The 17,503-nt window shown below is 46.6% G+C and overlaps 1 protein-coding gene across 2 annotated transcripts in view; it reads left to right on the forward strand.

Moving 5' to 3' along the window:
- TBC1D2 (TBC1 domain family member 2) overlaps positions 1–17,503 on the forward strand; it is a 62,686-nt gene that overhangs the window by 27,251 nt on the left and 17,932 nt on the right. For both annotated transcript variants that reach the window (XM_053567930.1, XM_053567937.1), the window contains one exon: positions 7,077–7,451. In XM_053567930.1, coding sequence (XP_053423905.1) covers positions 7,077–7,451 — 375 coding nt within the window. The remainder of the gene's footprint in view (positions 1–7,076; positions 7,452–17,503) is intronic.

Raw genomic sequence — 17,503 nt, forward strand, 5'->3', positions numbered from 1 at the left:
CAGATATCTGAAGGACCGTCACAGGATGAAGAAAACAGTCAGTGTCTGTGTGGCCCCAGGGATGAGTCAGGACCAACACAGAACAATGACAAGGAGGAAGATTTAAGTGACAGTTAATTCCTGGAATTACAAAAAGAAAAAGCTACATGATCATTATAGACAACAAATCTCACACACAGACATTAAAATCATTCAAAGGAGTGAGGATCTACCTCTCAAACTAGTGAGTGTCACAGGCAGGAATGGAGGTCACAAGGCTGGGATGCCAGGGGCTGCAGCTTGCATAATAAAAGCGCTTATGTGCATACAGTGGTTACCATAGATCCCAAGGGTGGGGCCTGAGGGTGCCTCAGCCCAGGGTGGCCAGCCCAGGCTCCTTTTCCTCTGTGTTCACACTTTGGCTACTTAGAGTCCTTTTCTGCTTTGCTTCCTGGCCCTAGCACCAGAGAATATAGGCTGGGGAGGGGGGCGTGTACTCTGTTTACTTCTGAATATCCTCCTTATCGTACATTTCCTTTCCTTTCTGCTCTATTTCTGAAAAAGACAGCCCAGAACCATGCTCTTCTTGCCTAGTTTTGCCCTTCCTCTGTCTTTCTTGCCCCGAAGCATGGACCGGTCTCAGGGAGAGCAGCAGAGGCTTTGTACCTGGCAGGTCAGGGGTTGTGTTAAATGAAGCATCTGGTGATTAGAGTTCCCAAAGGAGGGGCGCCATTCACTCATATGTTCTCAATTCATGTGTTTATTCACCAGGTATTTATTTATTTAATTTATTTTTAGAGATAGAGTCTCACTCTGTCACCCAGGGTGGAGCATAGTGGTGAGATCGTAGCTCACTGCAGCTCAAACCCCTGGGCTCAAACCATCCTCCCACCTCAGCCTGCCAAAGCCCTGGGATTACAGGCATGAGCGTGCCAAGCCCAAGTCTTTATAAAGGGCTTTTATGTTCTGTGCTGAGAAGAACAGGCAGCAAAAGGCACAGGCCATGCCCTTACTAGAGTCACCTTTCATGGCAGAGTCAGGCATTAAGCAAATCGATGGTCCAACATGTAATTACTTGTGAAGTCCCTGCCATGCCACTCAGCATCCCAGCCATCTTTTCGTCCTGGCATCTTAGTGTTCCTATGGTGAAGCTGCTGGATGTTCCTGAGAGCTGAGAGGGGGTTGACTGAGCCAGAGCAGCTACTTGACCCCTGGACTAGTATTGTTCAAAACTCAAACCCAAACCTAGAAAGGAAAAGAAATCCTGGGCTGGTGCAGTGGCTCCCGTCTATAATCCTAGCATTCTGGAAGGCTGAGGCACATAGATTGCTTGAGCCCAAGAATTTGAGACTAGCCTGAGCAAGAGTAAAACCCTAACTCTAAAAATAGCCAGGCATTGTGGCGGGTGCCTATAGTTCTAGATACTTAGAAGGCTGAGGCAATAGGATGGCTTGAGCCCAAGAGTTTGAGGTTGCTGTGAGCTCTGATGCTAGGGCATTCTACCTGGGCAAGAAAGTGAGATTCTATCTCAAAAAAAAAAAAAAAAGAAAGAAAGAGAAAAAGAAATACTCAATATAAACACCAACCACTCCTTTTGCCTCATCTTCCATTCTTTCTAGAATATAAGAGCAGCATCCCTGGACTCAGCTTTTCTTTTTGAGGTATTAGGAATTGTCAAATGTAGAAATCTCCTGGGAGTCCTAGACTTAATTTAGGTTTGCCCCTGGTGCTGGAGGACTCACCATTCTTCAACAAATGAAGGTAACACTCTTGGAGATCAATAAGAGTCACCAAGGCTGTTGGCAGCTCCCATACAGGTAGAGCGAAAATGTCAGGAGAAAGTTGTGCAAGCATTATAAGAATCTGGACTTTTTTTCAGATAACTTTAAAGCATATCTCTATTCTATGTTCTGGGACAAATACTCCTTAGGATAACAAGTCTTACAGTTTAGCCATTGACTTGCAGTATGAGTGGATTTGCATGCTCTGACCCACTTGTAAATCCACTTCAATCTTCAGGGTGACTCAGAGCACAGGCCCAAATTCTGGCCCTAAGCAAGTTTCTTAACCTCTCTAAGCCTCAGTTTCTTCTTCTACACATGGAGTTATAGCCATGTTTGGTGGGAGGGGCCTATGTTCAGATTCATAAAGCCCAGGGCCTGGCACCCAGCAGCTGCCTACCAGGTGCAGGCTGTAGTGACACGGCCGTTACTGTGGCATTCCCACCTTCCATGTTCTTCCCTTCCCTCCCTATGAGGAGTGGGGCACTGCACTGAGGGACGCCCGTCTGCACCTCCAGGAACTGTACTCATGGGGCCATAGCAGTGATGGGGAGCTCAGATCTATATTCTGTCTTAGGAAGGGGCGGGGGGCTTAGCCCCCTAACTCTAAGCTTTCACTTATAGCCCAGATACCAGAACGAAAGAAGAAAAGGAGGAAAGGAAACTGAGTCTTGGCCTAGAGATGGGACATAGAGAGCCAGGATAATCTCTGTGTTCCCACTGGTGCCCCAGGCTCACAAATGCTGCTTGGAAAGCCACTGTGCATCTGAGGCCCTCAGAGCCTAGTTCATCACAGGGAGAATGGTCCCCTGGACTCCCAGGGGTGACATCTATAGGACACCCCCCTGTGTTTCTTTAGTGGGAAGGCACCTTCTTACTACCTCAAGCTTCAGAAGGACATGGGAATTCCATGCTGATGGCTTTAGTGACACTTAAAGAATTTGTGTCTCAAATGCTGTTAGATACTCTTAAGAACACACTGGGGCTAAATCTGTCCTGAAGGACCTCGCCATCTAGCGTGGAAGGGAAGATGAGAGAATGGCAACTGCAAGGATTGTGCGGCCCCAGCACTGTGCCGAGGCTTTCTGCGCATTCTCTCTAGTCCTTACAACAGTTACCACCCCCATTTCCTGAGGAAAAACTGAGGTTCTGAGAGCTGCATTCCCAGGGTCTCCCAGGGCCTGAGCCAGGGCTTGAGGAGGAGCCTGCCCATGGTCACATAGCTAGAAAACCCAGGACTGGGGCCCTGCTCTCCTTTTCTGTTTCCTGTCCTCTGTAAATGGTGAGGCCCAGCAGCAGACACAAGCACCAGAACTGATTTTTAGGGAAAAATGAATGCACTCCCTGTGCCTCCCTGCTATCATAGAAACAACAGGACAACCCTGATACCCATTAGGCATCATCTCTCCAGGCACCTGCAGCACTAGCCCCACAGGAGATTTGGACCCCAAAAGAGAACACCAGATGGCTGATTGGCCGGGTGACTCAGACTCTCAGAGCTGGCAGAGCAGCACCCAGCCTGAATACCGTCTGCTCTGACAGATGGAAGGCTATCATCTGTGGTGATGGTGGCCATCTGTTGGCTGCTGGGAATGATGATCCCCTCCAGGACGCTGCCTAGAGCCCTCTGGGGCTTCCTTAGTACAATCGGGATTACCAGGGAAAGGCAAGTAATTTGTTTAGGAATCTTGGTGGGGGCAACTTGTGCCTTTTACTTCCTTAGAATACCAGCCAGAGACTTACAAGCTCATGTCCCCAGCCCTGGGCCTGACACTGTGGAGGGAGGGTTGAGGAGAACCTTGACCCTTTCAGTTTGGGGAAGGACTCTTGGCACACTTTTCTCTGTGTGGAGTAGGGGTTTTTATCTCCACTGTAATTATGAGAAATGTGAGGTTCAGTGAAGTGGCCAGCCTGAGGCCACCCTCTTAGATACACCCCTGCAGATCCAGAACTGAGGCCTGCGTGACTCCAAAGCCAGAGCTCTTCTGCCTGACCCCCATTAGACCTACTGACTTTGATTTTAGTTAGTCATTAAAGTGCTTAAAAATGATAAAGGATTATTTTTTAAAAGATGATTTGTTGGCTTTTAAATTTTTAAATAAAACAATACTTTATAACCAGGTATCAAAATCTAAGACGAGCCAAACAACAATTTGATTCAGAAGTATTAAAATATCCCTTGGTCAGCTCTTATTTTTAAGAATTGGTCCTAAGGCATTGCTTCTAAATGTGGAAGTTGGAAACAACCTAGATGTCCATCCTTGGGGGCTTGAGATTAAGGGAATTGTGGCATATCTACACACGGAGTGACAGTGTGGCTTGACATTAACTTAAATAGACAGATTCAATAACAGATCATAAGCACAAAAGTGGTCTCAACAACTTGGTGCTTTTACTTTCCTTTTTGTTTTTAATGTTTCTATATGGTGTTTCTATATGTTTCTGGAAGGTAGCCAGCTTCTAGTACCATGGGCATAATAAGCCTGGCATGTTATACCTTTAGCCAGTTAGACAACAATTACAGAAAAAGGCCACCCATCTGTAATCTCTAATTCTGCTCTCCTTGGCCTTCTGCTAATATCCACCCATCAGAATCCTAACAAACATGTCAACATATTTTTTTTAAAGGTGAGAATTTTTGGAGACCGTGCTAATGGAATCAGTGTGTATCTGTGTTATATGCACTTTATTTTATTTTCATTCTTTAATTTCTTTCCCTGCTTTTTGCAATTCTTCCAAGCAAGTTATATGCATTTTAAAAGTCTCTAAGAATATATTGGTGGTTAATGTTGGTTCTAAGTGGTGGTCTTACATTTCTTTGTGTAAGCAGAAAGTTTTATAAGAAGCATGAATATTTTACAATTAGAAACGTTGTTTATTAAGGGAGGTTTTTGGCATTAATTTTGATTTTTTAAAAATGTAAGAATATTTGATGACTATCATTTTTGGCACCTTTTCAATTTTGTTTTTAATTGTGGTTAAAAAAACATAAAATTGACCATTTTATAACTATGCGGTTCAGTAGTGTTATATTTTTTTCACATTGCTGTGCAACAGATCTCCTGAACTTTTTCATTTTACAAACTGAAACTCTGCACCCAAATTAAACAAGAATGCCCCATTTCCCTCTCCCATCCCCTAGCAGCACCCACCATTCTCTCTGTTTCTGTGAATCCTCTAAGTGCCTCATATAAGTGGAATCACACAGTATTTGTCTTTGTGAACTTGGGCTGGTGTCTTGGTCTTGAATTTTGAGAGCCAGATGGGGGAAGGAGGAGAAAGCTAGAGGTAATGAAATGAGCTGTAGAGCCAGCTCTCCCAAAGTTGAGGGAACATCGCCCACTCAGTTCTGCTCCTAGCACAAGTCTGAACCGTGGTGTCTATTGGTTATTTCCCCAAGCAGTTACCTAAGGTAATCTCCAAATCTCGGTTGAACAGAAAACGGTCTAGGCCTGGAGCCACAGGAATGTTAATCTCTTTCAGCTGAGCCCTGAGACTCTCACTTCTTCGTTCCAAACATTCCAGTCATTTTCCTTTGCTTTACTCTCACTGTCCTGTCCCCATCCCAGCTGCCTGTCACACGCCAGGGCTCCAACAGCTCCACACTAGCTCTTTCCTTCCTCTTGGTCTTTGCTGGGGCTGCTGCTTTAGGCAGGCCTTTCCCACCTTCACTCCCACCGGCCGCTCAACCATCTCTGGCCCTTCTCCTCTTCATGGCTTAGTTTGAACTGCTCTGCCTTTCTGCAGGGTATACTGGTCTTCCCCAACCCACACCTCAGGCAGAAGTCAGTGCCCACAACGCTGGGCCACCACAAAACACCCTTGCTCCCCTCTCGGGGTAAATCATTCCATTGTGGTGGGTCATCTTTGCTATCCCCAATCCTTGTAGTCTTTGGAGGTGGGAATGGCGACCAGTCCCCTCTCTGGACCCTAATACCTGGCAAGGACCTGGCACTGAGTGGGTGCTTGACAAAGTTTGGATGGATGGGTGGGTGCGTGGGTGGAATGAGAACCAGAAAGGAGATAATCACTGGTCCCTAGGTTTCAGAATGTATATGCCATTGTGGTCTTGTCATTAGCTTCTCAAATAAAGTCATGATTTTTGGCAGTTCTTCTCCAAAATGGAATTGTTCTGGCTGCCCCACCCAGCCAATCTACTCACTTAAAATAGTTGGGCATGGTATAGTTGACATGTCTCTCAGAAACCATATTTTCCCAAATCAACCTGGCACAGTGTAGGGCAAGGTGACCTAAAACACTAGCTACCTGGTGTGAGGTTCACATGCGCCTGGCTACTGATATTATCATCCTGTCCCTGAATAAATTCTCATCCCTGCTTTGGGACAAGACAGGCCTGAGTCCTGGGGAGATTAGAGGCTTAAAGGCACAGGGCGCTATGGAGACCTTGAATTTCCATGACAATCCCAAGTCTTGTTTCTGAACTCTCTGGCACTTCCTTCCAGCAGCCTGACAGGCATCATTTGGTGAGCTGAGGGGGCTCAGAAAGGTAGGTTGAGAGAAAGCCCGGCTCTCAGCGGGCTTCTCGTGAAGATTGCCAGTATATAATATTCTCCCTCTAAGGCTACCTCAGCATGGTTGGTAATGACTCTTTAGATGCCGTATTGAGAGGACTTCGCAGGGAGTATGGTGGTTCAGTAGTAATGTCTGCCACAGGGATGAGAGGGAAAAACAATGCCACATAGCTGCCACCCTGATGGTCGTTACTTTGCGAGCACAGGCTTTGGTCTGGATAACTAGGATTGAATACCACTGTTCTGCTGGACCTCAGATTATTCATCCCTGAAACAGAGTGTATCTGTCCTGGTATGGGCTTGGCTGCAGTAACAAGGAAGTCTCCAAGTAGTGTGGTGTAAAACAAGTGAAAATTTGTTTTTTTCACATTAAAGAGTCCAGAGGTAGGTAAATGGCACTGAGCTGATAGGACAACTCCCTTCCTGAACATCTAGCATCCACTTGTGGGGCCACAAAGGCTACTCTTTCTTGTTCTTGCCAGTTCCCAGCCAAAAGGAAAGGAAACTAGACCAGAGGAGACTGTGCCCAGTGTTTCTAAAGCTTCTCCATCACTTTTCATTTCTCATTTAAGTATGATAGTCACTTGGCCGCACCTAGCTGTGACTTGACTGGGAAATGGAATTTTGAGCTGGGGAACCACATGCCCAGCTAACACTGTCTCGAACAGAGAAGGCAAAAGTGGATAGTAGGATGCAATGCCCCAGTGCTGCTGGGCACCCATCTGGGTGGTTAGAAGAGCTGGTGATGCCCAAGCTCACAAGATGCTTCCCTGTCCCTGCCCAGGAGCTGGTGAGGGTCCTGCATAAGGCGCTGGAGGCTGCCCAACAGGAGAAGAGGGCGTCCAGCGCATACCTGGCAGCAGCTGAGGACAAGGACCGCCTGGAGCTAGTGCGACACAAAGTGCGGCAGATCGCAGAGCTGGGCAGGCGGGTAGAGGCGCTGGAGCAGGAACGCGAGTGCCTGGCCCGGGAGCTGAGCCTGCGCGAGCAGCAGGTGCACGAGCTGCAGCAGCACGCACAGCTGCTCATGGACAAGAACCAGGCCAAGCAGCAGGTCATCTGCCAGCTCTCTGAGAAGGTCACCCGGGACTTCATGCACCCCCCTGATGCTGCTGACAGGGACCCCGTGAGCCAGCAGGAGACTATAGAGCACCTGAAGGTAGGGCCCCCTCCAGGGGCTGGCGCCACTCCTCTCCCTGGGCCCTCAGGAGGGCATGCTCTCAACCCCGAGGTTTCCTAGATGGGGGCAGATGACCCTGCATCCTGGAATTCGATGTTGGAAATATTGTTCTGTGCTTCATCACTTTCCTCACTAGAAGGCCTAGTGCAGTTCAACCTCAATGTCATGGGCCACTGAAAAGTAAAGGTGTCTCTAGATTATCACATATGAGATTGAAAGAGCCCAAGACCAGCTGAGTCTGGGGCCTGGCCTGGTCAGCCTTCTTTAGTGCCATCCTGATGCTTTCAGGAGTCCCAAGGTGCCAGGGAAGCCCTCCCCCAGCAGTCGTCCACACAGTGCAGGTGCTCTGCAGCTGGCTGTGGCTTGCTCATGACAGTGGCAATAATTGCTGCTCCCATTTTTAGAGAATTTACAGAATGTTTGCTGTGTGCCAGGCGTTGTCCTGGTGCTTGCATCGTCTCTAGTCCTCACACCAGGCCCAGGAGGCAGTCACTTGCACTTTATAGATGTGAATGCCAAGGCTGGGAAAGGTTAAGATCTTGCTCAGGGTCCTGTGCTGAAGAGGCGAGGAGCTGGAGTTGGATGGGAGCTCATGTCCACTGACCTGTCTGCTAGCTCTGCTGCCTCCGCTAGCTGCTGCCATCATCTCGGCCTCCCCCTTCCTTCCCCTTCCCTGTCCCTCCCCTTCCTTTCCCTTCACTGTCCCTGTCTGTCCCCAGGCTGCCACATCCCACAGGGACCAGTGGCACCACAGGGGCAGGAGCTTTATTTGAGGTGTTGATCCATGGGCTGCAACCTCCTCTCTGGATGGTAGTGGCCGGAGCTGTACCACCTAGAAGCTCGAAGTTGGGGAGGGTGCTCACTGCTCCCGCTGTCCCTAAAGGAGCCAGTAACCAGGACAGTCCTGCCCCACCCCCTGCCACTAAGAGCCACACATGTGCAGTTATGTGCCACATAATGACATTTTAGCCAGTGACTATAGTCTTATACAATTATAAAGGAGCTAAAAAATGCCCATCACCTAGTGATAATGTGGCGTTGTGACATCATAGCACAGACATGACCTTTTTTATGTTTAGATACATTTAGATACACAAATGCCACTGTGCTACAGTTATCTACACTGCCATCTAACCTAGGTGTGTGGTGGGCTGCACTGCCTCGGTCTGTGTGAATCTACTCTGTGATGCTTGTACAATAAGACTGCCAACAGCGCATTGATCAGGGCAAATCCCCAGCCTTAAGTGACTGTCCATGCATAAATAGAACTTTGGGGACTCCCATGCCTCTGTACCAAAGGGAGCGGGGGGAGAAAAGAAAAAAGTAATCAGGACACTTTAGAGAGAAAGACTCTCAGGAGGCAACATTGCCCAGTGGACATTGACCATGCCTTACTTTCAGACAGACCTGTGTTTGAATCCTGGCTCTGCCTCTTACTAGCTATATGGGCAAGTGATCTCACCTCTGTATGAAATGGCCCAACCCCTCCTCCTTCATGGGGTTGTTAGAAAGATAAAGGAAGAGAACACGAAATCCAGATTCCCTTCTTTTTGTGTCAGCAAAGACTGAAAAATGACATAACCAGTCCCTGAACGTTTTACCTTATTTAGTGTGAAATCAGAGATTCTAAACAAAAACCTTTCAGACTCAGATGCAGTGGGTATTGTTAGAGTCCTCCATACTGACAGGTGAGCACTGCTTCATCAGATTGCACCCCCTTGTCCTCCCGCTACTGACAGCCTTCCTCTTATCTCCGCCCATCCCTCCCGCTGGAACCCACTACTCAGGACACAATAGAGCAGCACAGAGGTCAGAGAAATAGATCAGCGGGGTGGCTCCAGGCTGCCCAGAGAGTTGATTGTAATCGTGGACTGAGTGTGGCCCTAAATTAACGTGTTCTGCAATTTATTTTGCAAGTGACCCATTTGTTCAATTTATTTTGGATGGACTCACATTAACCAAATGTACATTTCCAGTGATCCTCAGAGGCCCAGTGTTTTGTGCTTATGAGTTGCATGTACTTGGTGTTCTTTATTTTCTAGCTTTTAGAAGACCCATCAAATATTCATTGTCTTTAACTTTGGAGAGAAGAGTGTTCACATTTCTTGCTTGCCCTATGATTGAGGACCCCCAACTTTAGGGAAATGGCCCCTTGTTATTGAGAATGTCATTTTGGAAATAGTATCACTGACCTCTTGAATATCAGAGCTGGAAGACTTAGAAATCTAGTTGGCCCTGACACTTTGTGTCAGGGACAGTGGAGTGGGGAGAGGGGAAGGCCTGGTCCAGGGTCGGGCGGCATGGGCGACAGGCTGCATCTAGGGCCCGGCCTCTGTGCCAGGCCCCTGCCTTCCACCCTGGAGCACAGGGCCTCGTCCACGGGCATGTCCTGGAGAATTCTAGGTTCCTGATCCCCACAAAGGCAGGCAGGCTCTCCTCTCTCCTGTCCCCCTTCTTTGCTGTGTTTTCCCTTTTTGCTCCACTGGTGACTATCGGGTGACTTTTCCCTTTTCTGAGGTTTCTCTTTTTCTTCCCTACAGTTCTGAGCCAAGACGAGCACCAAGGTAGGACAACGAGCTGAATGGCGAGGGAGTGCTCACCGCTGCCTCCCTGTCTGGCTCACCTGTGCCTTCCCTGGGGCTGGAAGTGGGGCACCTTATGTAACAAAAGCCTTCTTTCCAAAGCCTTGGAAATGCTTGAGAGCAACTTCTAGGCCTGGGATAGTAAGTAACAAGGAGTCAGGAGCCGAGGTGGTGGGGCTGTCTCTGGCGCTGGAGTCCAGCTCTGCTGCTCAGCGGCGTTTCTTGAGCACACCTGGCTCTGGGCAGAGCACACCTGGTTCCTGGCTTCCTTTCAGTCCAGCCTCGATTCCAGGACTGAGGGGAACTTACCTCCTCCTGGCTTGTTTCTCATCTGTCAGATGAGTATTATATGGTCCTTTAATATTTACCTACCTACAGCACTGTGGTAAAGATTAAATTAAACAAAGTAATGGATGTGAGGGCGATGGGCCTGGCACCCAGGAGGAAGTCAGGTAATGGAAGATCCTTTGCTCTCTCGCCTCTCATCACAAATACCCAGACTTGGGAGAGTCCACATCAGCAGTGGTGGGAAGGACGGGGAGTGGGGCAGGTGGAGAAAGGGGGCTCTCAAGCTGTTGGAGAGCTCAGGGAGGGAGAGGCCCTTCACACTGCACTTGGCACTTTCTAAACCCTTTGTACATATTGTTACAGCTAAGTGACTCCCCCAACAACCCCTTGAGGTTATGCTATTATTATCATCCTCATTTTTTCCAGATGAGAGTCAAGGCACAGAAAGGCAAGATGACTTGTCCAGGGTCTCAGTGGTTAAGACAGAGTTTACATCCAGACCACCCGGCTATGCTGGCACCTGGGCAGTGCCGGTGTCTTTGATGTGTTGTTAGTATACTGCCTGCTGGGTAGGGAGGTCACACAAGTCCCTGTGCTTCAGCAGGAGGCTTCAAAAGACAGCCCTCAAAGGATGCAGACTAGCATTCTGGCATTCAGCTGGCTTCCAGCTGGGAGGGAGCTTGGAGGGTGTCTGGCCAGAAGTCATGAGGTTGGGACTTTATAAGCAAACAGACCTAGGCTCAGTCACACCCTGCCTTATATTGACCCTATGGTCTTGGGCAAGTTGCTTCCCCTTAGAGCCTCTGAAACCTCATCTGTATTCCCAGGAGCAATCAGAAAAAAGGGCATTCCTTCTAGGGTTGCTGGGAGGATTAAATGAGATAACCTACTCTGTGCGGGGGTGTCCTGGGGTGATGCAGGAAGCCTCGCAGCCTCTGAGTTTGTAAGTTTTCTAAATCTCCAGACCCTAAATGTTAAGTCTAGCATGGGTGTGGGAAGAGGTCCTAGAAAATCCTGATGTTCTCGGGAGGTTGGCTGGTCTTTGTACCTCCAGAGTAAGGATTCTACCTAGTCTCCCGCTCCTGCCACATAGGCATGAAGAAATGGGAGTGCCGGGGAAAGCAGGCAGGAACTTGCCAGAAGAGCAGCTGGCATGCACGGGCAGCATTTCTGAGAGTCAGGGAAGCCTGAGTTTTGATCTTGGGGGTGGGGGTGGGGGGTGGGGTCATGTTTGGAGAGGAGCAGGGAGACAAGGCCAGGAAGTGGCAGCTGCCTAGGTCCAGCCAGGAGAGAGCAGAGAGCATGCTCCCCTGGAGCACAGCCCCCCCAGGGTGGGGGGCACCATGGAGAACCCCAGTGGAGTGTGAGCACAAAACGAGGTTACCCTAGCCCACTCATCTGCAGCCCCAGGAGCCCCAGGAACAGGACCTCCTAGCATGCCAGTGTGTGAGTGAAGGGCAGCAGACCCTGGGCATAAATTGGAGCTTCTAGGCTGAGGGACCTTGGAGATCATCTTGGCCTACATGAAGATCCACTCACAGAGGGCCAGGACTGTGTGCACATGGTGTGACGTTCTTCTTTTTCAGATAAGTCAGAGCCTGTCCAAGGTCATCCCTGCCCTAGCATCTCTTATACTTACCTATAGCCCAGTACATTGGTCAGAGAGAGAAAAGGGTTACATTTCAGCCAGCAAATACCCTGGAGTTATTAGCCGTAGCTTTGAGAGTGTGTTAAGTGACTGCATGACTTTGTAGTGTCCACCTCATCAGAAGAAAGATTGAGAGCTGCAGCTGATCCTTCTCGAGGCTTAGGTCCCTGCCTGAACTTTCCTGGTGCGTATCCAGCTGCTCCTTGAATGCCCCAGCAGCAGGGAACTCACTCCCTGCACCAGACTATCTTGCAAAGGGAAACCTCAGAGATGTTCATCACAGCATTATTCGTAATTAAAAACCAAGTGAAAACACTCAGGGCTCAAATAAAAAAAAGCAATTATTGTAAATTGACCCAATAGAATAGCCCTGACACATTAAAAAAAGATGACTGGGGGAGAATCAGTACAGACCAGCAACAGCCCTCGCCATGTCCACACCTCTAGAGAAAATGCCCAAGAATATGGACTCCATGGGGGACAAGCTTCCAGACCTCAGGGGCGGAGACAAGGCTCCCATCCAGAAGGAGAGTTAAAGGACAGAAATTTAGCAAGTGACCTGGTGGATTAGAGCTGCACCAAGAGAGAAGGTTGAAGAACGCACGTCAACCCTGCTGAGGTGAGCTGCGACCCCAAGGATACAAACAAAAGGGCCTAGACTGCAGCTGGTCAGTGCTGATTCTGCGGCACAGGAGTGAGGAGAGGACAGTCGGTTGAGAGGGAACCACACTGGAGTGGCGGTGCCCCGAGGCACAGAGCAGCAGCTGTTTTTGGCAACAATAGGGCTCACTCCCGGATGTTCCGAAGCCACACCCCCTGTCTTCCTGGGCAACCAGAGGAGGCCAGGCATCTTCTCAGGTGGCAACCACCACAGAACAGATCTGGGATGGAAACGCACATGCAGAGCCAGGAAGTTCCCAGGGCGGGGCTGAACAAGAGGACCACTTTACTGAGCCTAAGACACACCCAGCCCTCAGGGGATCGTCAGCCTATAGATGAAGGCAGGAGGCTAGAACTGATAGCTAACCGAATACAAACCTGCAGGAGCAAAGACAGGGCCTGAGGCGCAGGCTCTGGGAACTCAAAACAGCTTCTCTTCTGCAGGGGAATTTAGCAGTGACAAAAATTCCTATAAAGTTGTTCTGTTCTGTCAGTAACATCAATCGGGGCGGGGCTGGAACTGAGTGAACACCCCCCAGCCTCCATCAAGCACCCAAGGTTATCAGGCCTCACCTCCCCCTGCTGAATAGAGGCAGAGTGCAGCGGCCTGGCCGAGCAGAAATAGATTTCCTTGTGATTCAGGCAGGTGCAAACCCCTGGAGTATCTGTTCACTAGAGGCAACTGGGTCACAGCCCTGTGGGGCTATCAGTGACTGGGTGTGACAGAGGTGCAAGGTGGGGAAGGAGGCATCAACCTTCCCAGACTAATCTATTTGCTGGGTGGGTCCTCCTGACTCCACGCAGCACCAGAGCAAGTCATATCTGAGTTGTCACCAGACCCCTGCAATCCAGTTGCCAGAGACCTTTTAAACTCTCCCACCTGAGACAGGTGCTGACTGAGACAATTGATTTGAACCTTTTGAACTGAGCCAATCACCCGAGGACTATTCAAGTGGTGCCCTGGGTGTGTGGTGGTAGAAAGGTTTGATTTTCCTTTTCCAATTGTTGCCTGTGGTGGGCGCGGTGACTTAATTGCTGGTATTTCTCCACAGCTGAGACTTCAACCCAGAGTAACTGTTTCACTAGGGTCAAACAGAGACCACCTGAAAACGAGACAGAACCACTTAGCCCCACCACACCAAACAGGTCTCCAGTTTCTCAGGCCATAGCACTGTACAGGTACTCAACAAAGTTCCAGGGGAAAAATCAAATGCTGTAAAACAAACATGGGACAGAATCAGCGGAAAAACTCTGGTAACATGAATAACCAGAATAGATCAACCCCTCCCCCCAAGGAAAGGTATGGCAGATGTAACTGAAGATCCCATTCATAAACAGCTGGCCGAGATGTCAGAAATTGAATTCAGAATTTGGATTGCAAACAAGATTAATAGAATTGAGGAAAATTTGGAATTAGAAATTTGAGGAGTGGGTGGCGCCTGTGGCTCAAAGGGGTAGGGCGCTGGCCCCATATGCCAGAGGTGGCGGGTTCAAACCCAGCCCCGGCCAAAAAAAAAAAAAAATAGAAATTCGGGGAGCAATTCAAAAGTCGGAATTAGAAATTCAAGGAGAAATTCAAAAGTTATCTCAAAAATTTAATGAATTTAAAGACAAAACCACCAAAGACTTGATGCACTGAAGCAAGAATTTGCAGCCCTCAAAGATCTGAAAAATACAGTAGAATCCCTCAGTAACAGAGTGGAGCAAGCAGAAGAAAGGATTTCTGACATTGAAGACAAAGCCTTTGAATGCTCCCAAACTCTCAAAGAGGAAGAGAAATGGAGAGCAAAAACGGATCATTCTCTCAGAGAGCTCTGGGATAATTCGAAGAAGTCTAATATCTGCCTCATTGGAATCCTTGAAAGTGATGAAGTGTCCTCGCAAGGCACAGAGGCCCTTCTCCAGGAAATTATGAAAAAGAATTTTCGAGACATGCCAAGAGATTCTGAAATTCAGATAGCAGACAGTTTCAGAACCCCAGCACGACTCAATCCTAATAAGACATCCCCCAGGCATATCATAATTAACTTCACTAAAGTTACTATGAAGGAGAAAATTCTCATTGCAGCCAGACATAAAAAATCCATTACCTACAAAGGGAAGAATATTAGAATGACTGCAGATCTCTCTGCTGAAACTTTTCAAGCCAGAAGAGGGTGGACATCGAATTTTAATCTCCTAAAGCAAAATAACTTTCCACCCTGGATCCTGTATCCAGCTAAACTGACTTTCATTTATGATGGAGAAATTAAATACTTTCATGACATTCATATGTTGAAGAAATTTGCCATAACCAAACCAGCTCTTCAGGATATTCTCAGACCTATCCTCCATAATGACCAGTCCAATCCTCTACCACAAAAGTAAACTCACTCAGAAACTTTTGATCAAACTCCAACTTCCACGGTGGCGAAAAGATTAAAAATGTCCACTGGACGTTGGAAAAACTTGATACCTAAAATTTTACCAGACTTATCAATATTCTCCATTAATGTGAACAGCTTAAACTGTCCTCTAAAGAGGCACAGATTAGCTGACTGGATATTTGCTGCATACAAGAGTCACATCTTATCTTAAAAGATAAATATAGACTCAGGGTGAAAGGTTGGTCATCCGTATTTCAGGCTAATGGTAATCAGAAAAAAGCAGGTGTTGCAATTTTATTTCCAGATACAATAGGCTTTAAACCAACAAAAGTAAGGACGGACAAGAATGGTCACTTCATATTTGTTAAGGGTAATACTCAATATGATGAGATTTCAATTATTAATATTTATGCACCCAACCAGAATGCACCTCGATTTATAAGAGAAACTCTAACAGACCTGAGCGACTTGATTTCCTCCAGCTCCATATTAGTCGGAGATTTCAACACTCCTTTGACAGTGTTGGATAGATCCTCCAATAAGAAGCTGAGCAAAGAAATTTTACATTTAAACCTAACCATCCAACATTTGGATTTAGCAGACATCTACAGAACATTTCATCCCAACAAAACTGAATACACATACTTCTCATCAGCCCACAGAACATACTCCAAAATCAATCACATCTTAGGTCACAAGTCTAAGCTCAGTAAATTTAAAGGAATAGAAATTATTCTTTGCATCTTCTTGGACCACCATGGAATAAAAGTTGAACTCAGTAACAACAGGAATCTCCATATTCATACAAAAACATGGAAGTTAAATAACCTTATGCTGAATGATAGCTGGGTCAGAGATGAGATTAAGAAGGAAATTGTCAAATTTTTGAAACAAAACAACAAGACACAAATTATCAGAACCTCTGGATACTGCAAAGGCAGTCCTAAGAGGGAAATTTATGGCACTGCCAGCCTTCCTCAAGAGAACAGAAAAAGAGGAAGTTAACAACTTAATGGGACATCTCAAGCAACTGGAAAAGGAAGAACATTCCAACCCCAAACCAGTAGAAGAAAATAAATAACCAAAATTAGAGCAGAATTAAATGAAATTGAAAACAAAAGAATTATACAAGAGATCAATAAATCAAAAAGTTGGTTATTTGAAAAGGTCAATAAAATAGGTAAACCTTTGGCTAACCTAACCAGGAAAAAAAGAGTAAAATCTCTAATCTCATCAATCAGAAACAACAAAGATGAAATAACAACAGACTCCTCAGAAATTCAAAAAATCCTTAATAAATATTACAAGAAACGTTATTCTCAGAAATATGAAAATCTGAAGGAAATTGACCAATACTTGGAAGCACGTCACCTTCCAAGACTTAGCCAGAATCAAGTGGAAATGTTGAACAGGCCCATATCAAGTTCTGAAATAGCATCAACCATACAAAACCTCCCTAAAAAGAAAAGCCCAGGACCAGATGGCTTCACATCAGAATTCTACCAAATCTTTAAAGCGGAATTAGTACCTATATTACTCAACCTGTTCCAAAATGTAGAAAAAGAAGGAAGACTACCCAACATGTTCTATGAAGCAAACATCACCCTGATCCCCAAACCAGGAAAAGACCCAACAAGAAAAGAAAATTTTAGACCAATATCACTAATAAATATAGATGCAAAAATATTCAACAAGATCCTAACAAACAGAATCCAGCAGCACATCAAACAAATTATACATCATGACCAACTCAGTTTTATCCCAGGGTCTCAAGGCTGGTTCAATATACGTAAATCTGTAAGTATAATTCAGCACATAAATTAAAAAACAAAGACCATATGATTCTCTCAATTGATGCAGAAAAAGCTTTTGATAATATCCAGCATCCCTTCATGATCAGAACACTTAAGAAAATTGGTATAGAAGGGACATTTCTTAAACTGATAGAGGCCATCTACAGCAAACCCACAACCAATATCGTATTGAATGGAGTTAAATTGAAATCATTTCCACTCAGATCAGGAACCAGACAAGGCTGCCCATTGTCTCCACTGCTCTTTAACATTGTAATGGAAGTTTTAGCCATCACAATTAGGGAAGAAAAGGCGATCAAGGGTATCCATATAGGGTCAGAAGAGATCAAATTTTCGCTCTTTGCAGATGATATGATTGTAGACCTGGAAAACACCAGGGATTCCACTACAAAACTCTTAGAATTGATCAAGGAATACAGCAGCATCTCAGGTTACAAAATCAACATTCATAAATCAGGAGCCTTTATATATACCAACAATAGTGAAGCCGAAAAAACAGTTAAGGACTCTATTCCATTCACAGTAGTGCCAAAGAAGATGAAATATTTGGGAGTTTATCTAACAAAGGACGTGAAAGATCTCTATAAAGAGAATTATGAAACTCTAAGAAAAGAAATAGCTGAAAATGTTAACAAATGAAAAAACATACGATGCTCATGGCTGGGAAGAATCA

This window comes from Nycticebus coucang, chromosome 2 (genome assembly GCF_027406575.1).
Source record: "Nycticebus coucang isolate mNycCou1 chromosome 2, mNycCou1.pri, whole genome shotgun sequence".
NCBI lineage: Eukaryota > Metazoa > Chordata > Mammalia > Primates > Lorisidae > Nycticebus > Nycticebus coucang.